The 25,899-nt window shown below is 37.9% G+C and overlaps 1 protein-coding gene across 9 annotated transcripts in view; it reads left to right on the top strand.

Annotated features, from left to right (window-relative positions):
* The window catches only part of LOC145714916 (putative gamma-taxilin 2), a 112,301-nt gene that overhangs the window by 38,298 nt on the left and 48,104 nt on the right, over positions 1–25,899 (top strand). For 4 of the 9 annotated variants that reach the window (XM_081794447.1, XM_081794445.1, XM_081794446.1 and 1 more), the window contains 2 exons: positions 1,344–1,435; positions 3,545–4,552. In XM_081794447.1, coding sequence (XP_081650573.1) covers positions 1,344–1,435; positions 3,545–3,638 — 186 coding nt within the window. In that variant the 3' untranslated portion in view covers positions 3,639–4,552. Of the gene's footprint in view, positions 1–1,343; positions 1,436–3,544; positions 4,553–15,846; positions 15,977–17,205; positions 17,327–17,877; positions 17,937–21,483; positions 24,651–25,899 lie in introns of those variants that run through there. The other 5 variants (XR_014137051.1, XR_014137052.1, XR_014137049.1 and 2 more) reach the window with 3 other exon arrangements.

Genomic DNA, 25,899 nt, shown 5'->3' with positions numbered 1-25,899 from the left:
GAAATGTCTGCTGATTGTTTTATGGGGATTCCCTTGTACATACCGGGTGTTTTTGTTTGTTTGTTTGTTTGTTTGTTTGTTTTTTCACTTGTTGCTTTTAGATGCTCTCCTTGTCTTTAATTTAAAAGTTTATTTATGTTTATCGTATGGGTCTCTTTGAATTGTTACTTGGAACACTGCCGGCTTTCTGTATCTGGATGTCTATATCCTTCCCCAGGTTTGGGAAGTTTGGAGCTGCTGTTTCTTCGATATGTTTTCTGCCCCTTTCTCAATATCTTCTCCTCTGGGACCCTTATTATGTGAATGTTGGTGAGCTTGGTGTGCCTTAAAGCTGTTTTTAATTCTGTTTTCTTTTTGCTTCTCTGATTGGGTTAGCTATCCCAGGAAAGACTAAATATAGAAACGTATGTTGATTCTTACATAATTATACCCCTTTTCGGTTTGAAGTGCAGTGTTTGATCTAAAAAGGATCATATTACACCTTCTGTCTCTCTTTTGATGTCATAATATCAAAGAGAAAACAAACTTTTTGTTAAGCTCAGCTTTCACTTGGCAGCTATTTTCTTTTATATGTTTTACTCTATTGAATTTTATTATGAAAATGCAAGATTTTTCCATAAGCCTGAAATTTCTGATGAAATTATTTGCATTTTAAAAGTGCTAAACTCTTATTGCTTAGGGATAAAAATGATTTAATTAACTCTTTGACAGATTTGGTAAGTTGAGAGACTAGCTGTTTTTAGGAGAACTTTATGTATGCTGACAGTAGGCTCCTAGCCTGTTTCAAACTCCTTAAAAAATAAAACACAGAAAAGCTCCTTGAAGCATACTTGGGAAATATGTAACTACTAAGTGTAATTAGAACCTGCCTACTTTATTTACACTACAGTTTTGAACAAAATAAAACTACACACATACACCCTTCATTGTAATGACTTAGCATTGAACTTCTTATTTCATTGTGAATTTTCTCTGTGCGATGGGTTGTTCCACACAAGTTAGCAGTATTTTTCGTGTAATGAAATGTTGGTTGAATTGAAATACCACTTCTAAGAATCTTTTTCTAATATAGTTTGTATTTTATATCAGGCTGCTGCTGCTTCTTTTTTTTTTTTTTTCCTGTATTTATGTGTAAGCAGGGGGAGTGTTGAGAGAGGGGGAGTTGGAAAATCCCACTGGGGCTTCATCTCACAACCACAGTATCATGAGCTAAGCTCTTATCAGGAGGCAGAGGCTTAACCAACTGAGCCACCCAAGTGCCCCAGACTTGTTTCTTTTTATAGACAGTTTATCTAATAACATCATGAATATATGTATATAAGTATATTAATTATTGTCTTCAGCTAAAATCAATGAAACAGATACGTTTGGTCCTGGAGATGATGATGAAATCCAGTTTGATGATATTGGAGATGACGATGAAGACATTGATGATGTAAGTAGTGGATAAAACCTTGTGTTTATTATTTCTTTTATTTATGAATTACATACAAAGAAACCTTTAATCTGGGAATGTTGAACACTTAAATTCGGTATCTTGTTGAGATCACTCCTTTCATTTGAAAGTTCATTAATGTTCTGAAACCATCTAGTTACACATTTCTTTTCTCTGAGAAACCTTACAGGCCTTTGAAGCATTTCTTTCTGAAAAGAGCAATATTATTTCCTCTAACATAGATACTTCATGATGATAACTTGCTTTAATGAGAGGTAACTATTAAGAAATGTAGCAGTTTTGAGAATGTACCTTCTCCTAGATGAAATACTAGCATGTAAAAAGCTGGTTCTTGTTTGAACCAGCTTGCTGAAGCATTCAAATTGCAATATACTTCAAACCGGAGGTCTGTTGTCAACTTAATGTATTGGGATTACAATTTTATCACGTATCAGTGTTGTGTGGAACGTGGTTATTTCTCTTAGTGATAAAGCAGTTAGAGCAATAAAAGTAATAATGAATGTCTCACTGTTTTGCTGTTACTGTATGTAAATAAAATTCATCCTGATTTTCTTGGCATGTGTGGATGAAATAATTGGGATGGTGATATATCTTAGATTTCTATCAGGCTTAGACTTTTTTTTTTTTAATACCTCTGTAATAAAAAAGTAATTCAGAGACCACAAATCCAAAAATATTAGTGTTAAGTCTTGGATTTAATACTTGGAATTTAAAAATGTGTAGAGCATTTATTCCTGTCAAATACTGTGCAGCACAATTAGTAGAGTTGTTCAAAAATACAAAGCCAGTCTTTGGTAAGTGTAAGTTGAGCACCACACATGATGCTGATGCTGCTGTCACGTTGGTAATCATTGATCTAGATCGGGGATTTCCAGATCTTTTCATCACCAACAAAGCCCTTTATTTTATTAAGAGCATTTTCAGACATTCAGAGAAGTTGGAAGTTTTCGAAGTGAAACGAACGCCTTTACATATAGTACCAAGGTTAGACAATTTACATTTTTCTATACTTGATCTACCAGACCAGTCCTTCTATTCAGCTACAGCTCCATATTATTTTTTAATATATTTCCAAATCATTTAGATTATTTCCATGAATTGAAGAAAATTGAGTACATACCTCCAGTGTAGCTTTTTACCAGATTTTTTTTTTTTTACCATGTATTTATGCATTTTTAAACATAGGGTACTATTTAATGAAAGTTGTATACATTTTAGGGGCACCTGGGTGGCTCAGTTGGTTATGCGTCCGATCTCTCAGTTCGTGGGTTCGAGCCCCACATTGGGCTCTGTGCTGATGGCTCAGAGCCTGGCGCCTGCCTCAGATTTTGTGTCTCCCTGTCTCTCTGCTCCTCCCCTGCTCATGCTCTCTCTTTGTCTCTCAATAATAAATAAACGTTTAAAAAAATTTTGAAAAAGTTGGATACATTTTAAAACATACCTAGAAGTAGGAAATAAAAAAGGATGAAGAAGAACATAATTGTTAAAATTTTCTTTATGTACCTTATTTGTGGACCATGAGCCAGAGTATTCTTATGACTAAATTAATCCTCTGACAGTAGGGTGATTATTTTCTGTGCCAAAACTTAATGTGACAATTGCATTGTGCATTAAGGACAGATATGAACTTTTTGACAGCTGAGTTAGGTTCAAAGGCTAGGTAGGAGCTGAAGTAGAAGTGTATGTGAATATGAAGAGGATATTTTGGCCTAGGACCCGACTTTCCTAATTTTTAATTTTTAAGGTACTTACAATTTAATTTTTAATATAATTTAATTTTTAATTTTTAAGGCGCTTATACTTCCACATGTGTGTTCCCACTCTCAAAATGTAAGATCTCAAGTCACCAGCATGAAAATAGAGAAGGAGATTGTAAATGTCATTGAGAATAATTTGCATAACATAACATTCTCAGAGAGTTCATAATGACTGCAACAGACAGGAATTGAGAAATACCTAGTATATAAAATTTTTCATTCAAAGGCTTTATATTTCAGATAGTATAAAGGGTCCTTATTATGCAGTAGACTATTTATTGTATTATAAGAATTAGTTTTCAGTGGATTTCATGTTTTTTTTCACTTACAGATCTAAATTGAACATGGTTTCTGAGGATTGTTCTACAATTTGGATTTTGGCTATCACACCTGTTAAAAGAAGACTAAAACATCATTTAGTATGAATGTATTTTGTTAAGACATGCTGATCTATTTTCATTGTTTAAAAGGATTATATTTCTCTAAAAACTGACTTAGCTGAATTATTTAAGTGAAATTTTATTGTTTGGATATAATGGAACTTAGGGGGAAAAGACTGTAATACCTGCTGTTAAACAGTAGAAAGAAACGAAGAAGAAGTGTCTTTTCCACTGTGACTATTTTATTGTAGTTAATAGGTGTTTTGAATAAATTGCCTTATCATCATAGGTTTTGGTAAACCATGTTCCAGCTAGTATGTTAACAGAATCTTTATGTATATTCGAGTTACCTAGATGTTCTGTAAGATTTTTGATATAATTTAAGGAAGGTGGAAGTCCACATTTAAAGTCAAGAAAGGGGGCTATTTTCATATTTATGTGGCCATATGTATTTCATTCTAAGCTTGATAACTTACACATTATTTTCATCATTTTATGTTGCCACCATCATAAAAAAAAAAAAAAAAAAGCATTTCCGAATTGCATTTTTAGGACATCGGTTTAAATAACATTTTTCAATTTGTAATGTTAGTAGTTGCAAAAATTCAGGGCTAGGAAACCTGGTTATCTTTATATTTGAAGTATTGACATCTAAGTTGGTAGTGTTTTTACTTAATATTTATAGAAAATTTTTCAAATAAGATAGCTCTGACTGTGAAATAAGTAGGATATTTCTTACACAGGAAAGGTTATGTTAACATATGTGATTTATTGTCAAAGTCATATGCATTGTAACTCATAATTTTGGACTTTATGAGCAATTAAATTACAATGTATAATGAAAAACTAATTTTATAGTAACTTCCATAAAGTAAGTTTTTCTTAAAGTATCCCTTAGCTGGGGTAGCGGGAACCAGCACTGAGAAATATAATAAAATGTGTTGTTGAGTGTATTTTTCCTTGCTTTGTTATTGGTGTATTTTATTTTATGTAGCAACTTCTGTGTGTATTTTAGTAGGAGTTTAGATCATAATCTTTCTATTTGACCTTCTGTTTATTTCAGAGTTATCAACTGTAATAAGGTGAAATTAAAAGCGAGGCTAGTTACCACTACCACTGTTAAAGCTTACACCACATTAATGGAAAGGATTCATCAGGTAGTTTGTAAAGCATAGTTATTTTCCCGAGGAGTTTTTAGCAATGAGTAAATACACTTTGACCTGGTTTCAAAATTATAAATATAACAAATAGAGAGGAGAATAAACTTTCATATTGTTTCATCTCACTTTGCCATAATTTTACTTCCTAAATGTTACAACTTGAGCCAAATCTGATGCCAGAATACATACATAGTTAAATCTAAGAATAAGAAATGAAAATGCACAAATGTAGTTCATGGTTCTTTTCTGTGAAGTTCCTGAACATTTATCAAAGGTGGAATGTGTCTGAGACTGAGGAATTGTTTTTAATACTGTAAAGAAAATATCTGTGAAGAATTGAGTTACGAATTGTCTTCCAAGTAATCAAAACTTGCCTGATATATGTAGCCTTTTATACATAAAAGGATGCTATTGAATTTACATATTCCTCAACATTCTGCCAGGAATGTCAGAACTTTCATATGTGATGCAGTTTGTGTTAAGTAGAGAGCCACTCAAAACATCTTTTTTCTTACTTGTTCCTGTAACAAATATAGTTTGTCTAAAGATTTTCCTTATGTAAACTACACCAGTATTTGTGTTTGCTAGTTGTTATGGTCTGATTGTGCAGTCCTTAAAATTCTTCTGTTGAAACCTTAACATGGTTAAGATGATGATGGTATTAGGAAGAGTGTCCTTTAGGAGGTATTAGGGTCAGTGTTACAAAGAAAGTTTCAGAAGGCGCTCAGCAGAACACAAACAGGAATGACTGGCATGTGCATCCTGGACTTCCAGTATTCACAGCTGTGAGAAATAAAATTCTGCTGTTACAAGCCATCCAGTCTGTAGGATTTTGTTATACCCTGAAAAGACCAAGATTCTGATGATACAGAATTTCTTTCTTGCTGGTCAGGAACAGTCCAGCTTAATGTTTCATCTTGAAGAATACAGAATCATAATTAAACCGTTAGTTGGATTAAAGTTGTAGCTCAGGTACAGGATTCCATGAGAGAGTTTTCCATTTTTTTGTGATGTATTCTTGATGAATGTTGTTTATAAACCTATCTTTCATCTAGACTATACAAATTGTCAGCATACGACTTCAAAGTACTCACATAATACTTTTTATTTTTGTAGGCTCAGTAGTGGTTCCCCATTTTATTTCTGACTTTAGAAATTTGAGTCTTAGTTCTTTTTTCTTAGTCCATACAGCTAAAGGTTAGTCAGCTTTATTGATCTTTAAAAAAAAAGTTTGTTTATTTTTGAGAGAGAGAGAGAGAGACAGAGAGAGAGAGAGAGAGACAGAGAGAGAGAGAGAGAGAGAGAGACACTGAGCACAAGGTGGGGAGGGGCAGAGAGAGGGAGATGCAGATCCTGAAGCAGGGTCCAGGCTCTGAGCTGTCAGCATGAACCGTGAGATCTTGACCTGAACCCAATTCGCATGATTAACTGACTAGGCTACCCAGGTGCCCCAGTTGATCTTTTTGAAAACCAACTTTTGGTTTCAGTGATTTTCTCTATTAGTTTTTTTCTCTTTCACTTAACGTCTAATCTTTACTTTCTTCTTTGTAGCTTTAGGTTTTTCTTTTTCTGGTTAGTTAAGGTATAAAATCAGATCATTGATATGAGACCTTTTCTGCTTATTATGTTAAGGATTTATAACTAAATTTTCCCCCTTTTACTGATTTTGCTGTGGCTTGTATGCTGTAGTTTCACTTTAATTTGTTATTAAGTATTTTATGTTGTGATTTGTACTTTGATCCTTTGGTCGTTTGTGTGTGTGTGTGTGTGTGTGTGTGTGTGTGTGTGTGTGTGTGAAGTATTATGGCTTTCTTAATGTTTATTTTTATTAGTTTTGTTAGAGAGTGCACACAAGCGGGGGAGGGGCAGAGAGAAGGGGGAACAGAGGATCTGAAGCAGCTCTTACCTGACAGCAGCAAGCCTGATGCGGTGCTTGAGGCCAACGTGGGTCTTCATTCCACTAACCCTGAGATCATGACCTAAGCCCAACTTGGAGCCTTAGTGGACTGAGCCACTCAGGTGCCCTAATCCTTTGGTAGTTTAATAGCATGTTGTTTGACTTCCACAATTTTGGTATGCAGGACTCTGTATTATAAAATAGTCAAATATCATGTTATATAATTACCATTTATTTTGTTTGCATCTGAGGTTCTTCTATATGCATATTCATTTCAATACAATATTTAAGGTGCAATCAACCTCATCTAATTCAACACAGATTTAACTTGAAGATGGAATTCTCTAAGTTGCTTAAATTTCCTTTGTACGATGACTGTAAGAATGTTCAAGTGTTCTATAATCTTAGTAGTAGTTTAGAGTTTAAATATTGATAGCTCTGGTCATTTTATTCTCTTGTCCTTAATATACCTTTTTGCCATAGTATTTTAATACCAACTTAAATAAGATGTGTTCTTTCCTATTATAGTTGGAGTAATAAAGTCAGATGCAAACTATTTGCAATTCAAAAATATTAGGGGCGCCTGGGTAGCTCAGTTGGTTGAGCATCTGACTTTGGCTCAGGTCATGATCTCACGGTTTGTGAGTTTGAGCCCCATGTCAGGTTCTGTGCTGAGAGCGCAGAGCCTGGAGCCTGCTTTGGATTCTGTGTGTCTCTCTCTCTCCCTGCCCTTCCCCTGCTCATGTTCATGCTCTGTCTTTTTCAACTCTCAAAAACAAATAAAAACATTAAAAAATGAAAAAATAAAGTATTAAACAGCTCCTGCATCAGTTGGCTGTTTTTTGGTTTTTGATTTACAGGATCCTCTGTTGTTCATACTTCAAACGACTTTCTTTCTGTTTTTACGTTTATTTATTTATTTTTTTAGAGAGAAGCAGTGCAGTTGGGGGGAGGGAGGAAAAGAGAGAAAGAGAGAGAATCCCAAGAATCCCATGAGATCATGATCTGAGCCAAAATGAAGAGTTGGATGCTTAACTGACTGAGCCACCCAGGTTTCCCAGGTCATTAGTTTCTAATGAGAAACTGACAATCCTAAATTACTAAAATGAAAATACTATTTTAAGTCATTCAATATATATGTTAAGGTCTGTTAGTGAAATGTATATTTTGGCCAACTTTTTATAACTTTTATCAGGACAGTCCTTTTCAGTATGTGTTTTGCTCTGTTTACGTGGAGGGTCACAAAATAGGAAGAAAATCAGAGTAAAAGTCCTGTTGCTATCTTAAGATACGAGGTTGTTAGGTAGAGGTTTAGTTGGATTTTCAAAGGTCCAAATAGGTTTTATCTTCTCTTTGACCCACCTACTAGATAACTGATAGAGATTTTATTTCTTTTATTTTTTTCTTCCAAGATTTTATTCAAATTCTAGCTAATTAACACAGTAATACTTATTTTTGAGAGAGAGAGAGAGCCCGAGAGGGAGAGGGGCAGAAAGAAAGGGAGAGCAAGAATCCCAGGCAGGCTCCAGGCTGTCAGCACAGACCCTGACTAGGGTCTGTGAGATCATGATCTGAGCTGCAATCTAGAGTCGGATGCTTAACTGACTGAGCCTCTTTCTTTCCCCCCCCTCCCCCTGCCTCTCCCCCTCCCCCTTCTCCCCCTCCCCCTCTCCCCCTCCCCCTCCCTCCCCTCCCTCTCCCTCCCCTCCCTCTCCCACTCCCCCTCTCCCCCTCCCCCTCTCCCTCTCCCCCTCCCCCTCTCTCCCTCCCTCTCCCTCCCCTCCCCTCCCCCTCCCGCTCTCTCTCCCTCTCCCTCCCTCCCTCTCTCCCTCCCTTCCACAGTTTTTTTGACAAATAGTTTCTTTTTTATTGCTGAAGGTTAGTTGACATACATGTTATATTCGTTTCAGATATATTATTCAGTATGATATTTCAACAATTCTATTAATTACTCTATAATCACAATCTGTCACCATGCAATGTTATTGCAGTATTTTGACTATATTCCATGTTGGGTATTTTCACCCAAGTGACTTTATTCTATAATTGGAAGTTTGCACCTCTTAGTCCCCTTGACCTATTTCACTCCTCCTGCTCCCTACCCCCTCCCAACTTCTCTTCTTGAAATCAAGAGTTTGTTCTGTATATTTTATTGTTTGTTTGGTTTTGGTTTTGGGTGGTACTTGTTTTGTTTCCGTATATAAGTGAAACCATGTGGTATTTATCTTGTGCTTTCTGAATTCTTTCATTTAGCATAAGAGCCTCTATTCTATGTTCATAACTGTTTCTGGAAATGAAAATGGCAAACATTTTTTTTTGTTGCTGAGTAATATTCAGTTGTGTGTTTATGGCATATATATGGTTACACACATATATAACATTTAAACGTTTTTGAATATAATTGACATGCAATGTGACATTAGTTTCAAATGGAGAACACAGTGATTCAACAATTCCATATGTTATGCTATGCTTACCACAAGTGCAGTTACTATCTGTCACCATATAACTGTGTTCTTTTTGTTGTGCCTTTCATCCCTGTGGCTTACTTATTCCATAACTGAAAGCCTGTGCCTCCCACGGCCCTTCTCTTATTTTCCACAGTCACTATCCCATCCCCTTTTGTAACCGTCAGTTTTATTCTATGTTTGTCGGTCTGATTGTGCCTTTTGCTTATTAATTTTTGTTTTTTTAGATCCCACATGTAAGTGAAGTTATATGGTATTTTCATTTTCTGTCTGATTTGTTTCACTTAACCATAATACCCTAGGTCTAGGTCCATATTGTCATAAATGTCAGGATTCCACATCCTTTTTTGTGTGTGGCTGGATAGATGTATCACTTCTTTATCTATTTATCTATTGACAAATAGATATTTATCTATTGATAGACATTAGAATCCTTCCTTATGTTTTCTATTTTAAATAATGCTGCCATAAACATAAGGGTGAAAATATGTTTAAATTTTTTATTTTCAGTACATGAAATTAACTCCTAAAAACAGTCTAAAAGTGTACAGTTTTGCCTTCTTAAAAAAAATACTAAAAAAACATTTTAAAACCCCCAGCAGAATCTTGGCATTTATAATTCAAAATCAGATTACCAGAATATTAAATATTTTAAAAAACTATGTCTTTTAAAAATATTTATAAAGTTACATTCAGTTTTGTGGAATTGTCATGAAAGAATGGCTCAAAACTGGGAATGTTCCTTCATTCCTACAAATAAAACCTGACCAATACAATCTGTGAAGATTCTTGAATACGTGAGGTGTTCGATGTAAGTATCAAAGCCTTCACCTTCCTTCGTGTAAGAACTTAATGCATATGAGGGGTTGGTTGTAGTTCCTGGGGCTGACTGATGGCGCATTGAGCTTTCCTCCACCTAGAACAGTGTAGCAAAAACAGTTGGACCTTTGGGCTCCAACTCCAAGTATGTGGTTTGGAGAGCATTGTTAAAGACTTTTTCATTCAGAACTTTGGGACTTTGAAAATTGAGCATCTTCAGAACCCATGGTTTTAAATGTCACCTGACTCATTCTTTGGGAGTAATCTGCATTTTGGGAAGGACATCCACCTGCTCAGTTTCCACAGGTCCATCCTCTGGGAAGGAGACCGTTTCCCTTTTGAACCTCAATATAAAAACTCAATATATATGCCATCAGTAACCATTATGTAAAACTGTCAAGGCATCAAATAACCCACCACAGAAGCAGGAAGACTACAAAATGATGAGGAGTGAGGAGAGCAACCTGAGTCCACTGGGCCAGCACTTCTCAGGGACACTGGAATGAGCCCAGAGCACGGGTTGGTCAGATCCAGATCGATTAGGTCTGCCGGTGCTCCTGCTGGTCTGCTGTGTGACACTGGGCAGAGCTGCTAGGCCGCCTGGCACCTCCACACATAGTATAGTGCAAACTAAGCTACAGTGACTTCTAGATAGTGAATTAAAACATTGAACCTACTACCTACCAAATTCACAAAGCTGACTCTTGTAATCTTCTGGAGACTATAGGTGACGCTGGTTGTTTTTTATTTATTTTTATACCCAATCACATAAACTGCTTTGAAGAAAATAATTTTGTCTTTATTTAAAGAGCTCTCATTTTGTCAGTGCCCTTAAGCAATTATGAGTTTCATCATTTAAACTCTTTCCAACTTTCAATATTACCATGAAATAAATATTAGAAAAGGTAGAAGATTGAGTGTTTCGCTAAAAAAAAAAAAAGAAAGAAAGAAAAAAGATGTAGCAGTTTTCTTTATCCCAACATTGTATTCTGCTTCCATCTGTACTTTCCACTTCCCTCATTCTTAGAGACAAAAAGATGGCGTTAGAAACTTTGATATGTAACAGACTACATAGAGAAAAGAGGTTATGTCACACCTATTTGGTTGCTACATTTAGAAACTGATCCTGTGATTTTAACAAAATGACTAGGTAGTTGAAAGAATCCATCAGATCTGTGTTTCTGAGAAAATGAGCACGTTTGAGGAAATGCAAAATGCTCTTTAGGCTTACTGACTTTAGTTGCTTTCAGAGAGAAATTTATCAGAGAAAATATTCTCACCAAATATTCTCAAGTCCAAGTATGGAATTCACTTGGGAAGGAATCTCACAGATGAGAATTGTGAGAGTCCTGTGTATCTCACATGTTTTATAGTTCTTACCTTGGAATGGCCACACTGAAGACATCATACCACACAGACCCTTTCAAAGACGATTGAGAATTTTTCTAAGACCTTTGATGACTAGTACACAGCCATACAATGTCTGGACTTGAAACAATTTGAACGTCATAATTTCAATCAAAGCTCCTGTTCTAACATTTTGTTGTATAGAACACCTCTAATATTTGTCAAAATAGGAGACACTTTCATTTCCCAATAGTGACCATTAAAACAAAAACCTTAAATATGATTTTTTTCTTTTGTTATAAGTTCTTTTTAACAATTTTACTCTGTCGAAATAAGACTTACTTTAAATAGTTGCTTAGCAAAAGCTTTTAAAGCTTGGCTTTTAGCACACATCCAGGCCACTCTAATGGCCTGAAGCAATACTAAAAATCATAAAAATCAGTGAACATTCCCAAGTTTTCCTTTCGCATTACATGACAAGTTCCAGGATCATACTCTTTAAGGCAAAAGTGTGTCAGTTCTCATTATTTGGACATTTTGTAAGGTTTATAATTAAGAGATCACTATATAACATCCCCCCCAAAAGTTGTTATAAACATCGCCATCACTTCAAAACTGTATTTAATACTGTGAACCAGGAAGAGAGGTAAGCATAAAGAGGCCTGTCTACTCTGCATCGCTCACAAATGAAACACTACTAAAATAGAATTCTAAAGAAAATTCTTCTGAAAGCTTTTCATAAAAATATGCAACACCATTGCTTTGGTTTCCTCTGCATCCAGGAAACTAATCATAAAATTTGAACCCTCACGTTACCATGCCTCAAATTCTATCTAGGGTATTCTTTTTTTTTTTTTTTTTTGATTTAAAATTTAATTAGCCAACATACAGTGCAATATTGTTTTCAGGAGTAGAATTCAGTGACTCATCACTTACAACACCCAGTGCTCATCACAAGTGCCCTCATTAATAACCATCACCCATGTAGTCCCTCACCAACTTACCTCCCTCCAGCAACCATCAGTTTGCTCTCTATTCTTGAGTCCCTTGTGGGTTGTTTCCCCCTCTTTTTTCCCCTCCCCATGCTCGTCTGTTTTGTCTCTTAAATTCCACATGAGTGAAATCATATCGTATGTCTTTCTATGATTGACATTTTGCTCTCAAAATGTGTGAAAGATTTCATTTTGGGGGATGACTGAGTAATATTCCACTGTATACCTATCCACATCTGTATCCATTTACTAGTCAATGGACATTTGAGCTCTCCATAGTTTGGCTATTGCTGATCGTGCTGCTGTAACTCCTAGGGTACATGTGCCCCTTCAAACCTATATTTTTGTATCTTTTGTGTAAATACCTGATAGTGGAATTTTTGCATTCTAGTGCTTTCAATTTTTTCAGGAACCTCCACACTGTTTTCCAGAGTGACTGCACCAGTTTGCATTCCCACTAACAGTGCAAGAGAGTTCCCCTTTTCTCCACAGTTGTCAACAGCCGTGGTTTCCTGAGTTGCTTATTTTAGCCATTCTGACAGGTGTGAGGTGGTATCTCAGTGTGGTTTTGATTATTATTTCCCTGATGATGAGTGACATTGAGCATCTTTTCATGTGTCTGTTAGCCATCTGTATTTCTTCTGTGTTGTTATAAACTTTCCTCTCAGAAATGCTTTTGCTGCCTACCAACTATTTTGGACCATTATATTTTTATTTTCATGTTTTCCACATTATTTTTCATTTCTTCTTTGATTTCTTCATTGACTCATTCATTCTTTAGCAGCATTTCATTTAACCTCCATATAATTGTGTTCCTTCCAAGTTTTTCTTGTGGTTGATTTCTACTTTCATAGTACTGTTATCAAAAATGATGCATGATAGGACTTTAATCTTTTTTAATTTGTTGAGACTTGCTTTGTGGCCTAATATATGATCTAGTCCAAAGAATGTTCCATGTGCACTTGAAAAGAATATGTATTCTGCTGTTTTATGATGGAATGTTCTGATTATATCTGTTTAGTCCATCTGGTGCAGTGTGTCATTCAAAGCCATTGTTTCCTTATTTATTTTCTGTTAGATGATCTGTCCATTGATAGAAATGGGGTGTTGAAGTTCCCTACTCTTATTGTGTTACTATTGATTAGTTCCTTTATGTTTGTTGTTGTTTTATATGTTTGGGTGGTCCCATGTTGAGGGGCAGGATTGTTTACAACTGTTAGAACTTCTTGTCAGCCCTGCCACTGCAGAGCCTGGCCCAGGGCTTGATACCATGAATCTTAAGATCGTGGCCTAAGCTGAAACCAAATTTCAGATGCTGAATGTACTGAGGCACACAGGCGCTCCTTTGGGTACTTTATTCAAATTAATTTGTGATAGAGTTATTTTTATTTGGCTTAAAAATAAGCTTTTTGGGGCACTGGGTGGCTCAGTCATTTAAGTGTCCGACTTCAGCTCAGGTCATGATCTCACTGACAGTTCCAAACCTGCTTGGGAGTCTCTCTTTCTCTCTCTCTCTCTCTCTCTCTCTCTCTCTCTCTCTCTGTCTCTGTCTCTGTCTCTCTCTCAAAAAAAAAAAAAAAAAAAGGCTTTTCTAATTTAGTATTTTTTAGACTGGCAGAAATATTGGTGCTAACCCAAATATTTGTTAAGTTTATGTGACTGGGGTTAATTTACAGTAAAAAAAAAAAAAATCATAAAATTCACTTTAAGTTTATAAAGTATGCCTTCAGATTTGCCAGCATTAAGCATAATACAGACATACAACTTTTATTCTATATGGGCTTAATAAGTAAGTTCATGTTATTATTTCTGTTACAAAATTTGCAAGCAAGAAAAATAACTCAGTATGATGACTTTTAAAAAATGTTTTACGATATTTTCATGAGTAATCCAAATATATTAAAAAATAAAAGCAAGGGATTTAGAGAGGTGTAAGTGGAATGAGATTTCTGGTGAAGTTTTCAGCAATGCTATAGCATGTATAGTGAAATGGTTTCCCTAAATCTTTTGCTAACTTGAAACTTTAAAGTTTGCTAAGGTAAATTGTGGATAGTCATTGAGTATCTAGATCATTTTCAGATAAGATAGAGTAATGAACCGTTAATAATTGAACATAGGTTTATCTAGTTTTGGCTTTATATAACAGAGAAATTGAATATATTAGTAAACATTTTCCATGGAACAAGGAAATATTTACTAAGAGGAATAGCATGCTTCTGCAATTTATAATGTACTTATAAGTTTGACAGTGCTAGCGTAAAGATGCTAGTGTAAAATGCTAGTGTAAAAGACATCCCACAATTGCCTGCTAGGCATTTCACTAGAAATTAAGGATTTTAAGGGTTAAGAATTCTAGTAAATATGTATGATAATATAAACTACTTAGAAATAATAAGGGTGAAAGGAAACAATTGTTTATGAAAACTAGGCAAGGAAATACAATAAGTAATTGTTCCAGAATGAGAAAAAATGTAAAAGACAAAAATCTAAATGGATGTAAAAAAAAGTTATAAACAGTTTGTGGAACAGCAATCTAGGGAAGGAAACTTTATGTAACATCAAACTCTCTAATAATGGATGGATTTATTTGTTGCTTTTCAAATAAGTTTTAAGAGAGGCACCTGGGTGGCTCAGTCTGTTAAGCGTCCAACTTTGGCTCAGGTCATGGTCTCGCGGTTTGTGAGTTCGAGTCTGTGCTGACAGCTCAGAGCCTGGATCCTGCTTGGGATTCTGTGTCTCCCTCTCTCTCTGCCCCTCCCCTGCTTGTGCTCTCATTGATACAATGTTGGCACAATGTTTAATGATATGATAAATCCCTAATTGTCTCAGCCAAACACAAATCCACGTGGTTTTGTTTTGGAGGTTTGTCTGTCTCAAAGGTGATACTTACCAAATGGAAGAGTGTGGACGTGGGAGTATAAAAGTTCAAGATTCAAGCCTTCGTTCTCACTTAGATGGCCACTTCTTGTAGTATCTTGGATTAATGACTTAAATTCTCAGAACTTTACTTTTACATTAGTTTAAGAAAGTGGGAGTAATAATTCCAATTTTATGCAGTTGTGTTTGGAGGACTGCACATGCAAGGGCACTCACTGGTCCTGACACATCAACAAAAGCTAGAACATGAAGAATTGATGAAGCAAAATAAATCAAACTGGGTTTTTGTATGTAAGTGACACAAAAGGACACCTGGTAGAAACTCTCACCACATCCTCTAAGATGGAAAGTAGTGTGCTGCTTGTTAGACCCCAAAAGTCACTAGTTGATGCAGGACGGTGTAGCTGAAATGATCTTTATATAAATAAAGTTAGCTTTAAGTCCTGTCTGGCTATGTGTTGGGGACCACCTCATCTGGGACAGGAGCTTTTTGTCAATCTCAGGCCCTCACAAGCAACAACATATTTAAATGATGAATTATATCGAGGTATATTCCAAGTCCTCGACCATCATACTTAGACTTTCAGGGTGCTATAGACTGATGGTCAATTTCCTGAGGTGTCTAGGAGTGGAGAAGGGGATGGGAGCTCATGTTCCCATACATTTAATCTACTTGCCTTGGGACTTTTCCAGTATCGTGAAATGATGTGAGATGTGAAAAGCGCATGCCTGCCTGGCCTGAGACAACTGCTTTTACTCTTCAAAAAAGAAAATCTATCACGTAGAGGGGCCAGACCCTGATTGAGGAGTGTAATTTGCAGAGGTTGGAGTTTATTTTGCCAAATTATTTGTTACATTTCCTGATACATAGTGATAATTTTGGAGTAAATGCTTTTTCTAAAAGGTAACCATTATTCATGAACACTGTGTCACTCAACTAAAGGGCATACAGTGGGTAAGTATATTTAATTTCCTTATACTGAGCATTCAAAGTTTTCCCTTACACAGAACCTGTGGGAAAGAGTAAGCACACACTTGGAAACTCTTTCTGCTTACAGATGTGTAAAGAAACCATTTTTTAGAGTAGAGTTTCACTTAAGCACAGTTAGAGAGAATCTCAACCAGATGTGTTAAAAGTCACTTTAATCTTCCAAGATGTGGGTATTTCAGATTTCCCCACGCCCATGTATGTATTTCAGTAACAGTAGCCTGAAAATCATCTAGTCATAAAAGAATGTTACTTGGTACTATTCAGTTTGGAGGGGAAGAATGTTTTCTTTGGGAGAACAATAAAAAAAGAAAATGATCAGAAAAAAATAATAGGAAAGTGGGTATCCTGGGTTGTCTGCTGTAGAGTCTAGGAGGAATCTGTTCAATTAAGGTAACACCCCTGGGAGAGGTATCCAGAAGTAGAAGTGAAATCATCAAAGTGATCTGAGAAATACAGAAAAATGTATAGGATGGTTTTGGAAGCCATAAAGAACTGAATCCCTGCTGGGAAAACAGCAGTGAAGAGTCTAGATTTTATTCAGCTCTTGCTGTCTTGAAGATGGGTTAGACCAGTGGACTGATGAATACTGTGTTGTTTTGTTTGTTTGTTTTTGTTTTTTGAGTTGAGTCATAAGTTAACATGACTTACAGTTCCTCCCAGTAAAGTGAATTGTGAGGTAGTTTTTAAGTGCATTAACAAAGCTGTGCAACCACTGCCCACAAGGCAATACAGGGTGTTGAATGTTTAGCTTTTAGATGACATATATTTCACATGCTGTTCAGTTTACCCTTCAAAGTGTAAGATTCAGAGGGTTTTCGTACATTGCAAAAGTTGTGTAACCACCACCAATCTAGAACAAAGAAATTAGGTTATTTAGTAGAAAGGATCATATATTCTGCTTGTTCTTGAGTTTTAGTAAACAGTTTGAGGATGAGTGAAAATAGTTTTTAATGGATAGGTTGTTTGTACTGCAAAGTGTTCTGTTGCATAACTACCACTGGTAAATTAATAGGAGAAATCTGATCATTTTAGTAATTTCAGTTCCATCCTTGTTTCTCTAGAAAATACAAAAAAAGGAATTTTTGCATTTCTGCAGTAAGTGGAAGCCCGGAACTGAAATTGTCTGTCACCTGATTTCCTCCTTCTCAGGATCACGGATGGCGTTGCCCGGGAAGTGGAGAGGTATTTTTCCTTCACAGCGGTTTGTCTGAGTAAAGTGGGCTGCTTTGGATTCAACGTTATCTGCTTTCATCCTGAGAAAAGGGCTGATCGTATTTCAACATTATGAGTCCATAGTTGTTGGGTGGAAATATTTTTGTGCAGCCCCGTGAAATTCCATTTTGGTGGCTGGGGTTAGAGAACGGCTGGGTCTTGCCTCTCAGCTGGAGGTCATACTGCCCCACGCTGACGGTTAGCACCCAAGTTCTTAGGCATTGGATTAGTGGTGTTTGACACGTGAGTTCATTCTTGAGTGCCTCGCCCAATATTGCCAATAAAGTACGATTAGGTCCTGTCGACCTATTTAAAACGTGTTCTATGGCTGCGAAAGCAATGACAGTCTTCCCGGCAGACGCTAAGGTAGGAGTCGTGCACGTCTCTTCTATACTTTTCTGGCAGGAGGAATCATTGAACGATGCTTTGTTCTCGGAATCTGGTAATACCAGGTTTGACCACCTGACACGTTAAATGCATTATTTTTAATGGCAATATAATGCCCATCATTGTCTTTTCAGCCCGAAGCCCAAAGAAGCACTTGAAGCATTGGACGCGCTACAAACCAATGACTGTCTTTGTGAGTATAATTTTATTTGCTCCCTAGTCATAAGTAGTCATAAGTAGGCACAGGCCTAATGTTTGTTACGTTCTAGAAGCAGTGTTCAGTTCATTCCTTATATGGGGCTTTCATCTTGGTTGTAGTATATAGGCTTTTACAAAACTTCCATTGTACTCTCTTTCAAATAGTACCCTAAGAGTGACACCTAGGTGGCTCAGTTTGTTAACTGCCTCACTTCGGCTCAAGTCATAATCTTCCACTTGGTGATTTTGGAGCCTCCTTTGCATTCTGTGTGTCTCTTTTTTGCCCCTCCAGCACTCACACACACATGCTCTCTGTCTCTCAAAAATAAATAAACATTAAAATTTTTTTTAAATAAAAAAAGTACCAAAAAAAAAAAGAAGAAGAAGAAGAAGAAGAAGAAGAAGAAGAAGAAGAAGAAGAAGAAGAAGGAAGAAGAAGAAGAAGAAGAAGGAAGAAGAAGAAGAAGAAGAAGAAGGAAGAAGAAGAAGAAGGAAGAAGAAGAAGAAGGAAGAAGAAGAAGAAGGAAGAAGAAGAAGAAGGAAGAAGAAGAAGAAGGAAGAAGAAGAAGAAGGAAGAAGAAGAAGAAGGAAGAAGAAGAAGAAGGAAGAAGAAGAAGAAGGAAGAAGAAGAAGAAGGAAGAAGAAGAAGAAGGAAGAAGAAGAAGAAGGAAGAAGAAGAAGAAGGAAGAAGAAGAAGGAAGAAGAAGAAGAAGGAAGAAGAAGAAGAAGGAAGAAGAAGAAGAAGGAAGAAGAAGAAGAAGGAAGAAGAAGAAGAAGGAAGAAGAAGAAGAAGGAAGAAGAAGAAGAAGAAAGAAGAAGAAGAAGAAAGAAGAAGAAGAAGAAAGAAGAAGAAGAAGAAAGAAGAAGAAGAAGAAAAAGAAAGAAGAAGAAGAAGAAGAAACACAAAAACTGTTGTCATCCGCATTAGAAACTATGGGCTAGAGGGCTTTCTGAGCCTCTGTTACCTTCAAGTTTGACTCTATTCTCTCACCCATAATTTTGCTGAGAATTATGGCATTCCATCATTTACTATCTGCTTATTCACAGACTCATGCACACTAGACATGTATTATACCATAGGATATGCTCAGCTACACTGACCACCACCATTGCTGCCACCATCCCTGTCTTGTTGAGGCTTTTATCTCACTGGGAGAAGAGACAAGTTTACCACATGTGCACAGGTACACGTGCATAGGTGCACAGTGGTAAGGGTGTCAGGAATGGAGGTGGAGTGATTGCAGTTTAAAAAACGGTGACACACCCAAAAAAAGCTCTGTTTCTTCTTTTAAAGTTTTTATTTATTTTTGAGAGAGACAGAGAGCACAAGCAGTGGAGGGTCAGAGAGAAACAGGGAGACACAGAATCCAAAGGAGGCTCCAAGTTCTGAGCTGTCAGCACAGAGGCTGACATGGGGCCTGAACTCACAAACCGAGAGATCATGACCTGACGTGAAGTCAGATGCTTAACTGATTGAGCCACCCAGGTGCCTCGAGCTCCCCACTTTAATTGATTGATTGATTGATGGATGGATTGATTATTAATTAGTTGATTAATTAGTTAATTAATTAGTTAATTAATTAATTGAGAGACAGACCAAGCAGCGGAGGGGGAGACAGAGAGGGAGAGAGAGAATCCCAAACAGGCCCCAAGCTACTAGGACAGAGCCTGATGTAGAGCTCTAACTCACAAACCATGAGATGATGACTTGAGCCTAAAGCAAATTGGATGCTTAACTGACTAAGCCACCCAGGCGCCCCTCGAGCTCCCCACTTCAGAGTGGGCTTGCCGGGCCCAGTGGCAACAGAATTAACAAATGCGGTGTAGTTCACATTAAAAAAGGAGTTGAGTGGCAGTACATTCAATTATCACAAGTAAGTAAATTCACTTAGTTGTAAATGAGTTATATTAAAAGTTAAAAGAGCTGCTAAGTTATTGAACCTAAGTTACTGATTTCAAAGTAAAAGCCACAGGACACACAAAAAGGGGAGGCAGTTGGGTGAGGAATCCCCATACCCCAGAGGTAGGTGGTAAGTGATGGTACTTAAACTGAACCTGGAAGGTGGGGCAGCACTTGACAATAAGCTCAGAGTGCCTAGAGGCACAGTACTGCAGGAATCCTACCCAACTAATTAAAAGTTTCTTGGGTCACAAGGGTCTGACAAGGAAGAGATAGACAATACCTACCTGGCACAGTTTGTCTTCAGTGGATATAGTGAGACTAGAGAAGAGTAGTGAAGCCACTCAGAAAGGTTTGGCTTTCTGAGGACAGAGATAATGCAGTTAAAGACAAATGGGGGAAGTTTTGTGAGAATGTGCTAAAATGCGAAGGATTTTAAGCAGGAAGAAATGTGAGTTACTTGTTGGAGATAATATCCAGCCCCACGGGTTAATATGAGAGGCACTTGGTAACTCATCTGATGGATTATTTATTTAGCCTTTTTGGCACCATTTGAACTCCTGGGTAACAGAAATCTGTGTCCCTTGTCATGAGTTTACCAGAGAGAGCACTTTGGAGATCTGAGTAAATGACCTATTTCTGTCAGATTCTGCTTCAAGTGCTACATGTGCAACTGACACATAGTACACTGTTTCCTCAGTTACCACAAAGTGAATGAGTGGGGGCTCCTTGCAGAATACTTAGGGTAAACATGCTGGGAACCTGGTACCAGTCTTTTCACAGATAATCATGCAATCAGTGATCATATGTGTTTTAAAAGGAGATTAAAAAAAAAAAAAAAAAAAGTTAAATAGATGCCCTGCAAAGGAAGCTTAAGAACAGTTTCTGTTGAAAAGGATTCCTGTATGAACCTGAGTTTCAGAGATTTTTGAGGGCTAGTTCTTATGAGTGAGACATCTCTCTCTATAACCATGTCTAAGGTTCTAAAGTTCAAGAGTGTACTGTATATACTGTATAGCACCGTGCCTGGAGTAAGTGAGGATTTTACATATACTGGAATCAAGTAGCAAAAGCAAGTATGAAGATTGAGACTGTGCAACTCAGACTATTGCAGTGTGAACTTGACAATACTTGAACTGGTAAACAGTGAAGAAAGGTAGAAGGAAACACATGTATTGATCTAGCAAAGTTCAGAGGTAATGGGCGTCGCTTGTTTTGAATTTAGACTGGAATTGCAAGTGGCTTGTTTTGAACCGAGACTGGAATTGCAAGAGAATACTGGGATGTTTCAGATGGGCTGTGAACACAGCATTAGACATAATTAAGGTGCAGTGGTGTGTTCAGCGTCTGGGAAGGTGGTGGTAGTGCCAGAGGTGCTTGCATAAAGATAAAATGGAGAGTTGGGTTGTGAGCCTGGATTGTAGTTTGAGGTGCACAAAGTGAAATTTCTGTTTGAGGGGACTCCAGATCTTCTTAACAACACAGACCCCTCTATTGGATTAATGAACTCCTGTCATGGATTCCTCTTCCCCACAAGAACTAAAGTCCAGTTTAACTTCTTCTAAACTAAGGCACTTCATCTGCTAAATCTGGGTAATCTTTACCCAGACAGATCAGATAATCTCTTCATTTTCTTTTGCAGACACCTTGTCCATCTGTGGGATCCTGCAACCAAAAGAATGCTCCCCCTCATAATCTTTCCCCAAAACAGATTCAAGTATGCATTCATTGGAGATGAAGTAAACATAGTAGACATAGACTTAAGCATTCTCAATCCAATTTCCACAGACACATTGGGTCTTCCTGGGAGGGGTGAGCAGAAGAGGGAGATAGTTTACATCTCAATGAGGTGAGCTCAGAGAGGTGGTAGAATTCCAGAGTTATGTCCTAGCAGTTTGTGCACCTTTTCTAACTATAGCAATGCGTTGAATACTTTTTAACGGGTTGTGAAAGCCTGGGAGTATTTGGAAGGTGGGGATTCTTGCTTTATCAGGGGTGTTCAGGCCAAAGGGGTGTTGAGGTCTGGACCAGGACTTCTGCAGCATCCAGTCACTTATTTAGTAAAGATCCTTCCATTTTTCCTTTGTCCTTCTTGTTATTGTTACATTCTAGCTCTTTCCTTCTCAAAATCGGAAACCCAGAGGCAGGGCTAATGATGAGTAAGGACACAGAGTAAGTAAATGGAAAATGGGTTACGCTATTGTATGGGAAATCTAGCATGCCTTGGTTGCTTACATGTGTGATGGTTGAGCATTCATTTGTGTGTGTGTGTGGGTATGTGTGTGTGTGTGTGTGTGTGTGTGTGTGTGTGTCTGTGTGTGTGTGTGTGTGTGTGTGTGTGTGTGTGTGTGCGTGAGTGTGGGGAGGGGTGAAGGAAGGAAGAGCATGCACACACCTGAGTGGTTGCATCTATCTTCTCCTTGGAATCTTGACTGCATTAACTCAAAGAGGTCTCTAATGGCCATTGTACAAGAACATAGGAGCCATAAGTATAGTCACTTCCACTTCTAACACGTACTAGGACAGGTCCAGGTGTTGGTTGTTTTCATTCAAGCACATCCATCGAGTATTGAGGATTTCCAGCCTAGTAAAATACTATTGTGTTCAGTGCAGCATAGTGTTTTTGCTGCCTAGGCAAAAGCATCTTTGCTTTAGTGATGTACCATCATACCTGTTTCTGATCAGACATCATCAGCATCAGGAAGACAGGAGAGCATTTCTGCTCAGTGTATGACCCCAAGGGCTGTTTTGCTGTTTCACTGTGTCTCACACACACAGCAGAACAGGAAAAAGTGAATAATGGGAGTCAAGACACATGGACTTGGCTGTCCACTTGGGAATTTGGACCAAACTACAGGGATATTTGTCTGGGACCTAGTGGTCCTAGGGTCAGATTTCCTTGTTCTGCTTTGTGGTTGGTTTATTCAGGCATATACAGTCCACCAAAACTTCTATAAGAGTGAATTCGCACATAAGGATATTTCTGAATTGAACGATAATTCATTAGTGTACTCTTTTACAAACAGGATGTTGTTTCCTTATAGAAGAATCATGAAGATCTAAGTAAAAGTCCTGAGTGCCGCGTTCATTAATTATATGACTTTGGCAAAAGTGTGTAACTTCTCTTGAGCCTCCCGTTTTCTTGGTAAATGGTAATAATACACTTTCTCATCAGGGCACTCTAAAGATTCAGTGAGTGTCTTACTAACAGTGCTACCTGGCATTTTCTTGATACAGAATAGACATCCTGCCTCCTGCCCTCCCCACACTTGACAGCATTTTGAGGAAACTTTCAAGGGATTTCCCCTTTTGTAAAGAGAATTCCAATCTTTCTTCTGGTTAGGGAATACCATGTTGGAAAGCAGGATCACCCCAGAAGTATCCATTCCTCTTTTCCCCGTAGTTAAGATCCTGAGGTATTCCTCAGGTATTCCTGTTTCACACATAACCCAGTCACCTTTATAGTATGTACACCAAATGCCATCTAAACATGATCCGCATTCTGTAGGTGACTATCAGTATATTCAGTCAGAAATTGTTTTCACTTTATGTGTTTTACTGATTTGTTTTTCATTTTTCTCAAAGTTTATTTCTTTGGGAGAGAACATGTTAGTATGTCTATAGGCAGACCAAGCATTTTCTCATTCAGGTAATGCCTTGCTTTGTTGGTTTCTCCCTCTTCCCCCATCTCCAGACCTTTCTCACTGCTTTGGTAAACCACTTCAATCAAGATCCATTCTCCTTTTGTGCATGGCTCCAGTAAGGAGCTACTTTCTTTTACCTGTGAGAACTAGGATTAGAATCCTGTAAGGTGTTGAGTTGTCCAGCTTGATGGGTCTGTTGTGTCAACTCTGGTGACTGCTCTTCTGGTTTTATAAAGAAGTCACATCTTAAGAGACCACACAGATTAGTAGTCACTGTGAATTTTTCAAAGGGCAGGGATGGAGAGAGAGAAGGAGATATCTGGCGTACTATGTTTACCCACTGGTCCAACCACACTGATCAGCCACCACATAAAAGCCTGTGTCCTGAAAGATATTAAGAAGTAGCAGAAGTTTGAAGTACTTACTTTGGATTTGAGAGCTTGACCTTCTGCCATACGCTGAGACATTTGAGGAAGTGATGTTTGAGCTTGTTTGCTGGTTGATTCTGTGGGCAGACAATTACGGAACTTTCTGTATCACTGTCCTATGTAGCTTGGCTCAAGCCAAGGGTTCAAGGGCACAAGACTGTAGAGTGGACCACTGCAGGCTCCCAGGACCTTGACGATGGCTGAGACCCACTAGGGACCTTTATCACACCAGCATGATATACCTTAGTGGAGAGACAGAACAGTCAAACACCACCAAACCAAACTAAAGCGCAACAACTACAAAAATCAGGAATGGGATGATTTGGGGTCTTGTGAGGAAAATGGATCCTGATAGTTGTAAGACATCCTTTCCCCCTTGAACCTAATGGGAGAACAGGAGGTGGAAGTCTGGATCCAAGTAAGGAATGTGTGAATGCTTTAAGCACTGAGATGCATTGTGGAGCTTTGGTTAAGGGTTCCAGAGCAGACCTTCTCACAGGATGGGGGAAGTCACTTAGAACTAGAGGCACCAAGGAGCGCCTGGGTGGCACAGTTGGTTAAGTGTCTAACACTGACTGAGGTCATGATCTCATGATTCTTGCGTTCTAGCCTTGCATGAGGCTCTGTGCTGACAGCTCAGAGCCTGGAGCCTGCTTCAGATTCTGTGTCTCCCTCTCTGTATCTGCCCGTCCCCTGCTTGCACTCTGTGTGTATGTGGTCTCTCTCTCTCTCAAAAATAAACATTAAATAAAGGAATAAGTCACCTCTCTTTGAAGAGAGAGGCGATGCCTTTTCCAGGGGCAGTTTGAAGTGAATAACGGTGACTTTTAGGTAGTTGAAGGGAAATGTATGCTCCCCAAGACTTCAAGTTTGAAGTTGTGGTGGAGAAGTAAATAGATGGTAGTGTTGCTGCCATTCGGGAATGGTTGATCAGTGAGAAGATGTGCAAAGGGTACAAGTAGAACACAGATTTATAGATACAGAGAACAAGCTGGCGGTTGATAGAAGGGAAGGGGTGAGGGTTAAGTAAAAAGCTGAAGGAGATTAAGAGGCACAGACTTCCAGTTATAAAATAAATTAAGTCTCAGGGATGAAAAATACAGCATAGGGAAAGTAGTCAGTAATATTGTATGGTGACAAATGGGGACTGCGAATGGGGTGAGCATTGAGTAGTAATATGTATGTCAACTGTACTTCCATTTAAAACAGTAAGTAAAAATTTAAAATTTAAAAGATAATGAAAACAAGGGTAGATGTAAAATAAATGTTTTGGTGTATTTGTTTTTGCTGTTTTCCTTGTCCTTACTCTCAGCAGGAGCTGCTACCCTTATATGACTATTGACAAGTTTCCCAAGTCAGCTGAGACTACATCATGAAAGTGACGTAAGGAAACAATGGAAAGTGGCAGGCGGGATCAGAGTGTTAAACAGATATCCCATTATTGAGGTCATAGTCTGGTGGTTATACCTGCCTAGCCTGGAATATTCAGAACTGATGAGTTAGGGTGGAGAGAGGGCAGGATTAGCTTTCACTAGAGGTATTTTAGAGTCACCTAAAATATGATGAATAAGATGGGGATGTCACATCTTAAAAATATGCAATGTGAGAAATATGCACACTGGCTCAGTCAACGGAAGGATTCAGAGACTTGGAGCACAGTGAAGGGGGGGCTTTAATCAATGTTCTTGCAAGAGCAGGTGTCTGATGGATAGGCACACTCAGGGCAGTTACAGAAGGCAGTTTATTTCATGTACAGGTTGCTCCCCTGTTTTTCTCATTGTCTGAGTACTACAGATGTTACAGCCTTACCTGGCCATTGCCTATGTCCACGTAAGGTAAAAAGTAGTCTGACTGGACATTTCCTAAGGTGACGAAGAGACTTCAGTTCTTTGGTGCATGCTCATTGCAAGCCTACAAAAAATAAGCCCCAGGAAACGGAGAGGGGAAGAAGAACCGGGAAGTGAAGTGTCTAAGGGTTTGGCACTC

This window comes from Panthera onca, chromosome Y (genome assembly GCF_046562875.1).
Source record: "Panthera onca isolate mPanOnc1 chromosome Y, mPanOnc1 haplotype 2, whole genome shotgun sequence".
Lineage (NCBI taxonomy): Eukaryota > Metazoa > Chordata > Mammalia > Carnivora > Felidae > Panthera > Panthera onca.
The sequence above is the reverse complement of the archived record's forward strand: the minus strand, read 5'-3'. Positions and strand labels throughout refer to the sequence as shown.